Source organism: Phacochoerus africanus, chromosome 4 (assembly GCF_016906955.1).
Source record: "Phacochoerus africanus isolate WHEZ1 chromosome 4, ROS_Pafr_v1, whole genome shotgun sequence".
NCBI classification, from domain to species: Eukaryota; Metazoa; Chordata; class Mammalia; order Artiodactyla; family Suidae; genus Phacochoerus; species Phacochoerus africanus.
In genome coordinates, this window is record NC_062547.1 from 83,743,992 (window position 1) to 83,759,672 (window position 15,681).

At 46.6% G+C, this 15,681-nt stretch overlaps 1 protein-coding gene across 1 annotated transcript; it reads right to left on the reverse strand.

Moving 5' to 3' along the window:
* Positions 1-2,526: 2,526 nt before the first annotated feature.
* ENC1 (ectodermal-neural cortex 1) lies at positions 2,527-15,133 on the reverse strand. Its single transcript, XM_047778097.1, has 3 exons — positions 15,002-15,133; positions 9,422-11,236; positions 2,527-5,112 (listed from the first exon to the last, which is right to left on the reverse strand). The coding sequence occupies exon 2, from the start codon at positions 11,221-11,223 to the stop codon at positions 9,454-9,456; it is 1,770 nt and encodes a 589-aa protein (XP_047634053.1). The 5' UTR covers positions 11,224-11,236; positions 15,002-15,133; the 3' UTR covers positions 2,527-5,112; positions 9,422-9,453.
* Between the last annotated feature and the right edge of the window lie 548 nt (positions 15,134-15,681).

The following is a 15,681-nucleotide window of genomic DNA, read 5'->3' on the forward strand; positions in this document are numbered from 1 at the left end:
TGGGCTGGTTGCTGCAGGGTTCTAGTTTTATTATGCTCTGGCCATTGTCCGTTTATATATTCAATCTCTCAGGCAATAAACATTATACGAACCAAAAAGTACACAGAGCCTGAGCATACAGCTCAATGAATTATCAAATACAACAACCATCCAGGGCCTTCACTGATACTAAAATTCTCCACAGTCAAAATTTCAAAAACTTGTTGTCAAGAACTATTTTGAGTTGCTGGGTAGATTCTTTCATGGGCTTCTTTAGTTCTCGTGTGCTTGGATCCTGCATTGCAGTGGCTGTGGTGTAGGCCAGCAGCTACAGCTCTGATTCTTCCCCTAGCCTGGGAACTTCCATATGCCCCGGGTGCGGCCCTAAAAAGCAAAAAAAAAAAAAAAAAAGAAGAAGTCAAGTGTTGCCAGACACAATGGATGTGGACAGCCCTGGGTTTCCCACAGTCAGGCTCAGCCCTGTGAATCACTGTCCTCCACATTCCTGGACAGGTCAGAGAGCGTGCCTTAAAATCCAGGCTTCACCACTCCCTTGGGCAAGTGAAATAATCTCTCAAAACCGGTTTCTTCATCTACGAAATGGGGGTAATAACAGTGCCTGTTTTCATAGGGTTGCTGTGAGGATGAATTAAGGTGATGGACATGCCAAACTAATACAACCCCTCGCCCAGAATAAGCACTCAGATTTTGATTTATCAGATGCTTAACATGTTTTAAAATGAGAGCTGAAAATTAGTGAGAACCTACCGTGTGCTGGCACTGGGCTTGGTGCTTAAATGTATATTATTAAATGTTGCTATTAGATGGAAACTATTAATCATCCTTATTTTACAGAGGAAGGAGCTGAGGCTTAGAGATGTTAAGAAACTCTCTGCACTTACCTGCATTTGTTCTGAGAATTTAAAGAGATGAAGGTAGGAGTTCCCTGGTGGCTCAGTAGGTTAGGGGTCCAGCATGGTCGCTGCTGTAGTTCAGGTTTGATCCCTGGCCTGGGAACTTCCTCATGCTGTGGGCGTGGTCAAAAAAGTTTAAAAAGGAAGAAAGAAGAGCCCTGGACCCCGATGGCCTTGTAGGAGGACGGTCTCAGCCCTGGACCCCAGTCTCTAAATATTTCACCACGACCAGATTCCTAATACATATAGCAGAAGGCAGTCCGAAATAATACAGCCACCCTTCAGGGCAATATGAGGTCTGAATGAAAAGAAATTTCCAAATGAATGAAAATTAGGAATTTAAAGGATCTTCTTTAATCTGTTTACATGTCCCAAATGAGATGATTAAGAAAAAGAACTCCAGGGAGTTCCCATGGCTCAGCAGAAATGAATCCGACTAGTAACCATGAGAAAGAAAGAAAAGACAAGACAGAAAGACAAAACTGCAGAGAATCAAAGTCAGTTCCCAATCATCTCTACAGGAATTATTCTCAACCCTTCCAAGGGCTGCCATCCAGGCTTTCCCTCCACATCCAGGTGTCATGTGTCCACTCCTAACTGCCAACTCTCCCCTCTTCCTGGTCATATGGTGTCATAGTTGGTGTCACCAACGAGGTTTCCCTGTGTCATCAGCACTGCGCATTGAGACATCTGAGGACTCTTGTCAGAGTCGCTTGTTCTACAAGCTTGGCTCTAGACCAGGCTCACCCAGCACGGAACTGAGTGATTCTTCTGTAAAACCTGAGGCATCTGCTCTAACATCTTGGTCAGAGTCCGAGGGCGGTAATTGCGTTCTGCCTACTTGCGAGTTCTCCTAGAGGTCTAATTAGGTTGTGTTTATTTTCTATCCAAGAAATATTAGGCACATTAAAATAACAAGGGGTCCAACCTAAATGATAATGAATATTTTACTGTGACACCAAGCCATCACGAGGTGGGAATGAGAAGCTTCCTCCAGCTTTAAGATGGGCCAGCTGGGATGGCGGCTTTCAACTTGGAAGAACCTAAGTGTACCAGAGGGGTTGATCTTAGTTTTCTTTGCCATTTCAGAGAAATAATACACACTTATTTCTACTTACTTTAAATGACTTCTAAGGCGACATGAGATGAAACGAAGGCTGAATTCCAGCCCCTTCTCTCTCAACTTTCCTGTCAAAATATAACCCACATGCAGAGGGCAAAAACTAACTACATATTATGTTATCTTTAAAAAGTTTCTTGGCCACGCCCACAGCATGTGGAAATTCCTGGGCTAGGGATTGAACCTGTGCCACAGCAGTGACAACACCAGATCCTTAACCCACTGCACTACAAGGGAACTCTTAAGTATGCTATCTTAACATTGTAGCCCACCTTAGTTCTTATATTCTAAGCTATCAATAACCCAGAGAAATTTTGCTTTGCTTAAGTACTCTAAAAGGCCAAAATTTTCAATTATTTAATGTAGGAAATTGCTTTCATAAACGTACATGACTAAAAGGTGAAATAGAGGACATTCAGGAAAATTTAAAATGACCCAACTTTGGATTACAACCACAAAAGCACAAGTTTTCAATGCTTAAAACTATATTCAAATAAAGACCCATATACACGATGAAGAGAAAATCTCTAATAATTTATTTGACCTTCAGTTTCACATTGTGAAAAAAAAAATACAGTTTTACAAAACCTCAAAAATGTAGCAAACAAGTACATATGAACACGAACACTTCTTCAACTTACACAGAGTTTTGTACGTGAACCACATATTCAATAACCAAGAGAAGGATATTATTCAGCTCTAATCATTCTTATTCAGACAGGTGTCAAGCCCAGAGAAAAGGGGGCTACACAATTATACCAGAAGTGGAAGGCTGCCCTTTGTTATCTGTTTCCACAGCAACCAGTCCGCAGAATAAGAAGAACCTTCTCTGTCTTATGCCAAGGTTTTTGTGTGCACTGTGCTGTGAATTGTATTTGCTTCAAAGCGCGGGACGTTTCACAGGGTGAGAATGGTCAAGTAGCGAGCCCAAATGCCTCCATCAATTCAAAGAGCAGAGAGTCCAGAAAGTTCCCTGCAGGCTGGGGGCCCACCCTGATCACAGCTCCCTCTGGCTCACACACAGCAATTAAGAGAGGATTCAAGGACACACCACAACTTTGAACCAGCTGCAGAAAATTCACCCCGCTTTCAGAAGCCACACAGTGACACCCACATCTTGGCAGATTTGCATCATAAACCATACAGGGCTGTAAATACTACAATATTAAGGACACCGACTATGCCACCAGGGTACAGACATTTGCATTGCTCAGAACACATCCAGGAGCGAGGGACTGACTGCCAGAAAGTATTGAGATCCTTTGATTCCAAAGTCTCATTTATTTTGGTCCAACTATAGCCCACCTATCCATGGCACGGATGGACACGTACAATCAGTCTAAATTATTCAGGTGGAGAGAGATCTGAAGGATGTATGTCATTAGACAATGCAAACACACCAAGATGTAAGATTATTTATTTGTCTTAAACCCTAGTTTCTAAAACACAGTGACTTGAGAAACAGCAACGAAAAGCCGTGCGAGTTGCAAATGCTGGGCTTCCCGGACACCTGAGGAAGCATCTCTGTGAGTCTACCACTAACACCTATCACGGCACGTGTTTAGTCAACAAGCACTTGGAACGAGCAAAGAATGTATTCACAACTGATTCATGACTCCCCCAGAAAGCCTCTCAGTTGGGGCCACTGCTTAAAGTTCTTTGGTGTTTGGGGGCCACAGGCGTCCCTTTTGTGCACCAAAGAGTTTTTCAGGGACTTCCCTAAGAGGGAGCACTAAAATATCCTTTGTACCAATGTGCATATTGCCTTGGAGAACTTTTAGCACTTGTTGTATCATACAGCAGAGAGCGAGAACAAGGAAGTCAGGTCAAGCAAATCCCGTCAGTGAATTAATTTCTGTCTGTGAGAGTTGTGTGGGTTTTTGTCTTTTTTCCCTGTTAACTGTGGTTATAGCAAAGCATTTGCATAAGGTAATAAATAGATAAATAAATAAACTTTGGGACAATGCCTCTACCTGTGCCCTATATACAGAACCATTCTATAGAATTTTCCAAGATTTCAGGATACGACACAAAGGAAAAAAACTGCAGAGTGATTTGGTCCTTTCCAAATTTCAGGAGCGAATCAGACAAGGAGGAGGAGGGCAAAAAGAGCCTTCCCTTTTGCCCCTAGAGCCATGGGCATGACCAGAGCCCACAAAACCCCAGGAAAAGTTGGTGAGTCTAAGAAAAAATGACCTTCATGCTTCTGCACGTCTAGGATGTAACTAAAGTTTCCGTCTTGTAATCCTTCCCTGTCTTGACATTTACAAAATCCCCCCCCAACCCCCCCTCCAGTTATGCTCCTAATTCTAACCCCCCGTTTTCACTTTTGTGCAGCAAAGCACATCACAACAGTCACGAAATTGTGCAAAACATACAACCAGTTCCCATTCCATACACATGAGGGCAACTGTAAGCACTGTTTCGGCATGCAGGCCTCAAACAATAAATAGCTAAATCTAGAACAAAGTTCTTACCAGCCAAGAGAAAGTTCAAAGTCACTTATAAATAGAAAAGAACATCTACCAAACAGCTATCAACAATGTCCCCATTGTCCAGAGACGTTTCTGGGGAGCACAGCCCCTCAGAGATTACGGGAGAGCCCAGAGTTCGTCAGGCCCCAGCCAGCCCAGCCAGCTTCCCTCCTGGCCCCACAGTTGAGCTTTCCATCTCCAACAGCAGCTGGTGTGGAGGCTTCAAGCTGGCTCCTCAGAGAGAAGTGACAACCATTTCAAATTTTACACATACATGGTGGAGCCCAAGGAAATCACATGCTGAATATGGAACAACCCAGGAAAAGGGCCGGCTTGTCTCTCCCATTGAGGGGCTGATGAACGCTGACATTAATCCACAATTACAAGACAAGGACGAGATCACAGGTTCGTTCATTCATATTTAAACCCTGTGCGACTGGCGCTGAAACCCCGCCCCCTCCCCCGCCCCCTTCCTTCATGTCCAGTTAGAAGCATTTACAAGGTGCAATGGATTGGATTCTGGTCTGGTAGCAACTTCGTTTCTTTTTTTCCTTTTCTTTCTCTTCATTCAGTTTGGTCTCTCCAAAGTAGAAATCTCATCTTGATCATGCAGGGATGGAGTCAGCTAAAAGGGAAGAAAAGGAAACATATTTTGGTAGTAGTCTCAAAAATCTGAAAAAAAAAAAAATTCAAATGCAGGACAGAGTTGGTCACTACTGTTTCTCAAGGTCTTCAGTACACACTCAGTGGGTATGTGCAGATATTTAAAGTTCTGGCCTTGAATGCTCCCACGTGTGCATTCAGACATGCAGATAGACCAACAAAAATAATGGCATCCAAGGAAAGAGCTGCACTTCTTTCCTAAACATATCCATGTTCAAATTCAAGCTATACATCTAGATACTCTTAGGAGTTGCCATATTCTGCTTCCAACATTCAGTATTCCTCTCCACAGTTAAAGTGATCACCAGAGGATCACAAGAGATTCCTGGGCCAACCCCCACCCCCTTAGCCCATTTACCATAAAGGATTCCAAATTAAATTTATTCACCATATAGAAGGCAGACATATTAATCCTCTTTATTTAAATGCAGCCCTGCTATTCATTATGGCAGAAATCAGTCTCGCTTCCTTTCACATGACAGCATGGCAGGCCTCATCTCATCAGCCCAGGGCTGGAGTTTATTTTCGAAGTTCATCAGTCCATGCTTGGGAGATACAGGCTGTGGTAGGCAGTGTAATTATCTACAGAATCTACCCACGTCAAATGTGAATCTAAATTCAAGGTGCCAAGTCTTCATGTCTCATGGGAGCCGGCATTTCCTCACACTTATCCACCCTTCCCATTGGGTTAAGTCTAATTGTACGGGGGGGGGGGGATTTTTGCAGAGGGCTTTTCTTTCAAACGCTCACCCTCTCTGTTCTTGGAGCACATTGCCAGCCCTAGCATAGGAACCTGCAGCCCCAGTGCTGTCAGTCGAAATACAGACAAAGGAAAATCAGGAGGCGCCACACTCATCACTTGCATTGAATTCTTCTTGCTCAAGTGTGTTCCGAAGTTGGATTCATTTCATGAGTTGTTTCTTTTGGCAGTTTTGTAGCAGTGATTCAAGCTCTCAAGGCATTCCTAAGACTGCGGTGTCACCCCCCACCCCCACTTCCTTGTAACCTATACATCCACATTAGGCCAAAAGAATGTTATCTTGCAATAATATGGAATTTCAACATGTTGCCTACTCCAACAGCAAAAACAAAAAACAACCCCCGCCTCCAACAAAAACACCTCTAAAAAGAGAGGAAACAGAGCAAATCAAAATCCAGATGCTGTCAGGTCAGGGACACAGAGCATCATGAAAATGGAGCATTGGCAAAAGTCATTTCCTTTTTTTTCCCTCCCACCAGCTGACAGAGCAGCAGGAGACAGTTACTCTTTCCTTGGTGGCTGAGCTTTAAGACCCAGGGAAACTTTTTGTTAACACTGTATTAATTCAGTTAGCACCTACGTTTGGAGGGCAAAGCCATGTCTGGGAAGCTTTTGTTGCTTAGAACTGATACCTATACGCCTCTTTTCAATCACTCCATCCAGTGTTAAGTGTTTTAACACTATCTTGAGTGTAGTAAACTTTAGAAATTTAAACCAACATTCTCCCTGTCCAGAAACCACGGAAAAGTGTCTTTGATCAGGCCCACGCCACCCTTTAAAAAGACGAACCTGGCCCTGTCAAATTTCCTTGTTCTGTGTTTGACTCCCGGGCTAACAGCACCGAGGGCGGAGGGGATGTTGTTTCGAATATAACCTAACACTTTATTTGCTCCACTTCCCAGGGACCGGATGTGTCTGATTAGGTTCAAATACCCGGGAGAGGGTGAATTCAAGTGTTTGCCAACATACTCACTCTGGGCTGAGAAAGGAGGTACCAGAAACGAAGTATAAAGATAACAAGCAGCTTCTTTGATAATAGTCAAAGAAACCTCATTTTCCCACGACACACAAAGCTAATTCCACTGCCAGCTAAGGGCTAAACTGAAGAGAGGAAAGAAAACTAATACAAGTATTGATGATTTCCTATGTGCCATGCACAGACAAGGTATGTTCACCCCCCCCCCCAATTGATTGATTCACCCAAGTCTGAACTGGGATAGATCTTAAGAAAAGCACAATTCAACTCACTCATTTGACAAAAGAGAGCTCTGAAGGGCAGAGAGGTCCAGATACTACAGCTTAAAGCCACAACCAGAATGCACACAAGGACCCTCTCTTTCTGCCTCAACTTCCTTACCTGGCTCCAAGGATGCCAGCCAGCTGCCACTTTGATGTACCACCACCACCGCTGGCAATGTTTAAGGCTCTCCTATACAAATATAGTCAGTTGGGGACTAACACCCAATTTAGTGTGCTGTTAATTGATGCTTTTGCCTAGAAGGTTCTTTAAACCTGCTTGAGAGTTGAGTAATGCATTCATATTGCAAATGAAATAACCCCTTTCAGAGCATTTGTTTATTCAGGATTACTGAGATGCCAGCAAGGCTGCAAAAACCAGTTTGGCGCGGGCCACCGTTAGCCCTGTTTGCTCCCCAGAGGATGGTTCTGACAGCTCCTGCTCCTTTAAAGGAGTCTCTGTCCAGGTAAATACTCTATTACTAAGAACTGGTCTAACTGTATCAGGCTGAAGGAAGTAACAGAAGAAACGAAAGAAACAGACTCCATGTGAAAGGGAGGCCAGTTTCACTGATGTTTTCTAAATGAGCTGTAAGAGATGAGGAAAGAAAGGACAAATGAGTTGAAACCCCTCTTTGCTGGCAGGTGGTCCCCTTCAAAGGTGTGTAACATCCTAGGAAACATAGAGCCGAACCTTTCCCAGTCATGAGTTTGTTTTCACGGCAGATCTTCCAAGGCAGATTTTTAAATTTGATTCTCTTGTTGTTAGTGATGAGCCCATGAGCAACTAAAACAAATCAACCCATGCCGTGTGCTCTGTGCTGCACTTAAGATAGGTTGAAGTGATTCCAGGGCCCGTCCTGAAAAGGCTTTCACAGCAGCACAGCAGCCATTAGCTTCCTGAACCCTGAACTGGGGAGGCCTATTAATTATTTCAGCCGAGAGTATTATATACTCTTAAGTACACAAGACAACCATTATGTACTCAGATATATGACACAGAAGCACAACTTTTGTTCGTCCTGACAAAAGGGTCTGCCTGACTGATTAACTCTGAAAAGCCGCAGTACGGGCAGTTTAGATGGCTCAGTGTGTCCACACATTAGATCCCTTTATACAATGCAGGTGCAACCTTCCACAAGGCCAGACTGAGATTTCTGGAAAGTTCATACATGCTCTAAGGGGGCTATTATTATTATTATTATTATTATTATTATTTTTGGAGGAAAAGCATTTAAAATAAGCTAACAAATAACTTTGAAGGAAATACACTAGGAATTATTTTAGCCATTCGATTGGTCAAACCCTACTTCCCTCCAAAAAGGGTTGGAGGAAATGAAATTGAAATATCGACACTTATCTCCTGGGGCCCTACCAGTGTGAAGTTAGGCGGGAGTTCGGCTTAAGGCTCAAGGGCTTATGTTCTGGAGCCAGAGGGTCCAGGCTGATGTCTTGACCAACTTTTCTGCCTGCTAAGCCCTATGACCTTGGGCAACGTACTTAACCCCTGTGTACATCAGGTGTTTTCATCTATAAAGGGCTCTGGTAATAATATCCCACGGGTTTGTTGTGGGGACTGAATGAAATGATACATGAGAAACACACAAGCCAGTGGCAGGCACTCTGGGAGGGCTCAGCAGACATCAGCTGGCATTAAACACAGATCAGGGTTTCCAACCTGACGGTAATTAGAATCACTGAAAAACTCTCTAAAAATACGAATGCCTGGGTCTCACTGAGACCTAATGAAACCTAGCCTCTGGGATGGGCAGGTTTTGAAGCACTCTTTGGGAGATTCTGAGGCTCAGTAAAGGCTGAGGACCACTGGCTTATGTTCTGGGGGACGCAGCCATGGTCAACATAAGTGTTTAAGTTCGGGGATGAGGAGTTCCTGTCGTGGCGCAGTGGAAACAAATCTGACTAGGAACCATAAGGTTGCGGGTTCAATCTCTGGCCTTGCTCAGTGGGTTAAGGAACCAGTGCTGCCATGAGCTGTAGTGTAGGTTGCAGACATGGCTCAGATCTGGCATGGCTGTGGCTGTGGTGTAGGCCAGCAGCTGTGGCTCCAATGAGACCCCTAGCCTGGGAACCTCCATATGCTGCAGATGCGACCCTTTAAAAAAAAAAAAAAAAGAAATTCTGGGATGTGCTTTTATTTGTATAGTTTCTGTAGTATTTCTACAGAATGGGCTGGATGGGGTGCATCTCACTCCAAGCATGAGTTTACACGGCCAGCTCTGCTCTGCAGATACTTACAAGCTAACCTGACTCTTACCTCATGCTCACTCTTTTTAGGATGCGCTGCATTTAAGAGGGCAGATGTTTCCAGGTGCTGACGAATGCCGTAGGGATCAGCGAGTACGGGACTGTGGTTATGCTATTCCACACGTCCAAGGTTGGATCGTAGCAGTCCAGAGTTTTGCACCGCTGAATGCCAAAGTACCCTCCGACGACATAGAGCTTGTTTCCGGAGGCCACAGCGTGGCAGCTCATGCGCTTTGCGGTCACGTCTCCCACCTTGGTCCACTGGTAAGTCTCGCTGTTGAACTTATAAGCAGAGCAGGCAGAGAACTCGGTATCTCCCCCCATAATAAAAATCTGGTTACCCAGCACAGCTGCCGCCGTGTAACGCCAGGGCTGGGGACAGGTGGCCGGGACGGTCCACCTGTTTTCACACTGATCATAACACTGAACCTTGGGGAGCTTGTCGTGACTGACGCTGGTACCTCCGAAAGCAAACAGCTTGAGCTTGGCGCTCACCACCGCGGCATTGCTGACCCCTTCTCGGAGGGGAGCCACCATGGTCCATTTGTTTGTTGTGGGATCATAATGTTCTACTTGCTTTAGAGAGACTGAGGGGGAGGCCGGGAGGCAGCCGGTGGCAGCAGTGTGCCCCCCAACCACATACAGGCAGTGCTTCAGTTCAGCAGAGCCATGGCCAAACCTGGCCACCAGCATGGGGGCCGCCTTGGACCATTCCTCATGCAGGGTATCATAAACCCAGACATCTTTTGAGACACCGTTTTCAGATCCTCGCCCCCCAGTAATGTACACTTTGCAGCCAATTGCACATGCACTGAACTCTTTTCTTGGGCTGGGGATGTCAGCCTTGGGAATGATCTCTTTGGCCTTCTGGTCGACCAGATACAGCTTGTCACACATGAACGTCTGTCCTCCCAACAGGAAGAGGGCATGGCCAGTCTTCCGGGGCCGGGCACAGAGGCTGGTCACCACGCCGTCATTCTGCAGGATTTTCAGTTTGCACCTGATGGCCTCTTCTACAATCTCCTTGCTCTTCCTCTGTTTGGTGATGAGTTCCTCCATGGCCACGTTCTCCATGAGATAGATGGCTGGCAAGAGGGCCAGCCTCACAGTCTGCAACAGCTCCGGGAGGTAGCAGTAGCGCTTCTTCAGATCATAGCTGATCCAGTTAATCGCAGACTCGTACACGAGCCTTTCGTCTTCGGTCTCCAGCTCTTCACTGGACAAGAGCTGCACTACCATGTCCTGGGGCAGCTGGAGGAAGTCTTCATTCTTCCTGATGGTCTGGAAGTTGCTGAGACACATCCTCCAGGAGAGCTCGTACAGCTTGGTGCACTGGTGCGCATCGGACAGCAGCAGCATGCCCAGGCAGTTGGTGGGGTGCAGGTTCTTCTCCAGGAACTCAGCGCATGCATCCCGGATGTCTTGAAACTCCAGCATGTCGCCGGCTTCCAGGAGGGATTCTGCATTTTCTTCATTGATGATGACCCGGGAGGAGTAGGCATAGTCGAGGAGCAGCTCCAAGACCTCTGGGTGGATGGAATTGTCGAAGTTGACCTCGCTGTCCTGGCTCTCTTTCAGGCCACCACTGAACATGGCTTCAAAGTAGCGGCTACACGCTGCCAGCACAGCCCGGTGACAAGGGAAGGTCCTGTTTCCAGCATGGAGAAGGACGTCGGTGAAGAGGCGCTGCTGGCGTAACAGGTTCAGGTGGGTGAGGACGCTGTCAGCATAGGAGGACTTGTGGAACAGGTAGATGTTAATGGAGCCGCTGCTGGCCCTGGACTTGCGGTTCTCGTGCACGCTGACGGACATTTTGCTTCCACTCCTGAAAAACAAAACCAAACCACTGAACATAACACGTCTGGTGCTCAGAACAGCCAAACCAAAGCAAGAGTCATTTTGGACAGAGAAAACAGAACACTTGGCTGTCGGCCCTGCTGCCTCCTGTTCTGTATAATGGATGGCCCGGCCTATACCAAGTCACAGACAAGCTACCTGTTGAGCTATTGAAACTATACATTGTTAAAAAAAAAAAAAACTGCTTAAGGGCAGGTCTGTCTTGGAAAACCTGATTGCCAACCTTGAGGATGTTCAAGTCTTTGAGAATAGAAGTAGCAAAAGCTAAGAGGAGCGAGGTCTCATTCTCACAGCTCCCTGCCCTAGTCCAGCTGATTCACTGCTGGCCACTTGAAATGCCAGGCCTCCAGCTCTCATAATGCTGGGATGGGCACAGGCTTTAATGCCCTATGCAACATAAAGCCTTGTGTCAGACAAATATCTATTAATTAATCCCACTAAGAATTCCTTTGGTAAGACCCAGTATATATCCCCTGCCTACACAGTAAATGGGAAATGTAATAGTAAATCCGCAGGCTTGCTCAGGCCCACTGCTGAAGTGACCATACTTCCATTTAGTGTTACAAGTCATTTCTAACCAGACAGCTCCACCACCACAGTCCTAAAAGAGCCCCAGTATAAACATAACTATATATTGATCAGCACACTATCATGGAAACACAGAAGAGATCCTGGCCATAATCACCACCCACCTTTCTTGCTCTGAACACCTTACAAAATGAAGATCGGGGCACATAAAAGGAAGAGTATTTTTGTAAAAGTAATGAACTCAGGAGTTCGGGTTTTTCATCCTCCCAGCTTTAAACTAATTCTTAGAAAACCAGGTGCAAGAACAAAGGATGTATCCACCCCTCTCTCCTGATTGAACAGCGCATCACCAGAATCATTCTTGTGTACCTGCAAACGCTGACCTGCATACAGGGAGTTCAAAATGCAAATGTCGCTTTATCTAAATCAACACACATGAGCGCGTGCTCACGCGCGCGCGCGCGCGCACACACACACACACACACACAGAGCTATACTACAGCTGCAGCAATACTGGATCTTTAACCCCCTGTGCAGGCCGAGGATTGAACCCACACCTCCACAGCAATCTGAACCACTGCAGTTGGGTCCTCAACCCAGTGCACTACAGTGGGAACTCCTCCCCCACCGTCCCCGTTAACCTACCCTTCTGTTATTTCAAAGGAATAAAGGCTTCAAGAACCTACTGTCAAAGGATTCCTAAGCTATTTATCCCAGGAGGCTAAACTGTGTGGTTACAGTATCTATTCCAAACACAGAACAGGCAGTGCATACAGCCCAGCTAAAATCCAGAGCCTCCTTGTTTCCTTCAACCTGACCAGCAGAGGCACGACAGGCACAAAAAACAACAGAGGCAGGTGCCTCTCTTGCCTTTGACACAGAGGCATCATACTATTAGGAATTGCAACTTGTTTTCTTTTATTTAGGGCATGTAACTTCATTATGAGTAAACATGCTTAGTGGAAGAAAATAAACAAAGCCCCAGGGCTCTGGTGTTAGAAGACTTTACAAAGCACTCATCAGTCTCTACAGTGACTTGGGCTGTGACAAATGGTGAGGAGGCAAGCATCGCCCCCACAGCAGCCAAGCCTCTACAGTGCCCAGTGCTCTGAAGAGCAACCAGCAGGACCCTCTGTGGATGCACCAGGTTCCCAACGTGTTAAAACATGCATTCGCATCCCCGATGTTCTACTGCTACAGTCATCATTTGAAGTAGTACATTCAATCTGAAGTACTTTGAGGAAGATTTCAAGCCTAAACCTCAAAAGAGGGTATAAATACTCTCCTATGCCTTATATAGAAACTTGCAAATGTTCCAAATGAGTAGCTATGCTTTTCTTTTTTAAGCCAATGCTTGCAAAGCAACCACAAAAGCTGCCTCCTTTGGATGGACCTAGAGATTATCACAGTAAGTGAAGTAAGTCAGACAGAGAGACAAATGTCGCATATCGTTTATCTGTGGAATCTAAAAAAAAAAAAAAAAGATAAAAATGGACTTATTTACAAAACAGAAAGAGACAGTCATAGCAAACAAATTTGTGGTTACCAAAGGAAATAGTGGTGGCCAGGGAGGAGCTAAATTAGGAGGTTAGGATTAAAATACATACACTACTATATATAAAATAGATAACCAACAAGCAGAGGGAACTATATTCAATATTCTGTAATAACCTATATGGGAAAAGAACATACATAAACTCTCTCTGCTATACACCTGAAGCTAACAAAACTGTTTCAGGAAATTTTTTAAAAGCTGCCTCTTTTCCAGCTAAGAGTGAATGCTGCTCTGACTGAAGAATAAGGCACAAGATGCTTTAAGCACCAAAGTACCTGCACATTGAGCTGGAATCACACCTACCCAGCCCAGAAGGTATTTCCCTGAGCAGTGGAGAACACTCACAGCCAGGTCCACACTTAAGAAAACAGTTTAGATGACCTTGGTATATAGGATCTGCATGCCGTGTTTACGCTCCTGTATTTCCCAGGTAGGTTCTTAAAGCCAGCAGGAAGAGTCTAGCCTGTCATCTGGGATGCCATCCAGATGCAGAAGTGTGTCACAGTGAAAATCCAACCATCCTTCAGCAACATTTGATTACAATAAAGGGTAAACTTGAAGAGACAAGGGAAATGATGGGCTCTCTGCTTTAAAATATCCAAGCATGAAAACAGCAAAAGCCATGTATACAGTCATTAAACACACCTTCAACATAAAATGAATCATCCCTCTGGCATTTTTTAAGCCCCCAGAGAAATAATATTTGCATGCCAAGTAAGTGGCCAAAAAAACGCATACATATACTTAACCTGCCTGTACAAAGAAGAAGGAGAAAAGGGCTGCTATTATCCTGAACATCAAAAGGGATTCTAGTTACAGTAACTTCAGTTCACTTAATGCTCCTTAACCAGGCTCTCTGCCTCTGCAATACTTAGTGGCCCATCACATGTCTTGGAGTTTTGAACCTGATCTGAGTGCAATCAAAGGACAAACCGGGCAGATTTTCTCTGGCATTTACGTTATTGCTAACAACGGAAGAACATTATAAAGAGACTGTAAACAGAAAATCATTTTGTCATACAGTCCTCTATAACACTTGTAATGCCCTTTAACAAGCTGGCCATGCCTGTGAGGGCGACACCAAAATACACACCGATCAAGTTCAATGGTTCATCTCCGCCCTGCCCCCCAATTCCTATTCTTCGAAACTAATCATGTTAACACTACAGGCCAAATATCTGCATGAGAAGAAAAATTTTTCAGAAACCAGTTTTCATTCATTTCCTACACATATCTGGCCGCGGTTAACGCTCTCAAGAGGGGTGTCTGTGCGTGGCCCCGATGCTCCCTGTGCGGGTAAGGATGCAACGTGGACCAGCAATTCCGCGCCCCCTGCAAGCGCTCTTTGCCTGGAGAAGGGATGGATCGTACCCTGGCTCAGCTCTTCGCTCGCCAGCAGCTCCAGCAGCTCGCCCCGGCGGCGCGCCGCCGGAGGAGGCCCCTCCCGCAATGCCCGGCTCTGCTTGCTGCGGGAGGGCAGCGGCAGACACCCGGTCTCCGCCGGGAGAAGATCTCGCCACCGCCGCCTAAGTCGGAGCTCCTCGCTCTGGGGCGCACACACCCCCCTTGCGAGAGCACACTCTCGCAGGCCGGGCAGCCCTTGAAACCCGCGGCGCCCGCAACAGGTACGCGGCGGTAGGGGAAACTTACAGCAGTGGCGACCGGCCACAGCACACAACCAGCTGGGTTCTTGCCTCGGTCACAGGGCGGGGAGGCGAGGAAGCAGCGATCTCAACCCCAGGGAGCAACAGCGACTGCCGGGGCGAAAGGAGTGCGCATGGGGCTCTGGTTCGCGGGCTGGTTACCGCGGGCAGATCGCCGCGGCCTCAAGATCCCCACACCGCGGACTCTGCGCCCGCCACCCGCGGAGCGGCTCTCTGAGTGCTCTCGGGAGGGGAGAGTGAGCCCGCGGCTGCAGGCACCACGGAAGGAGGCGGGCTGTGCACTCGGGGGAGGGAGCTGGAAAGCGCCGTGCGCGCCGCGGCTGTTTGGCGTCTCGACCCGGTCTCAGCAGCGCCACTGCCGAGCCGCCTTCTCTCCAGCTGCCGGAGCAGTCGGCGCCCGGCGGCCCAGAGCCCAGCTATAAGCGGCGTGGAGGGGAGGGAGGGGCGGGGAGAGATCGCGTAGGCAAAGAGTGACACCAGGGGAGGGAGGGATGGAGGGAGGGGAGGGAAGCGCGTGAATACTGCCGGCGGAGAAGGAAGAGGAGGAGGAGGAGGAGGAGGAGGAAAAGAAGAGCCGGAGGAGAGCTTGTCGGGGGAGTTAATCGAGAGAGGAAACGGGGGAGGGGGATGCGGCGAGGGGAGAAAGACAAAGCGGACACAGAATCT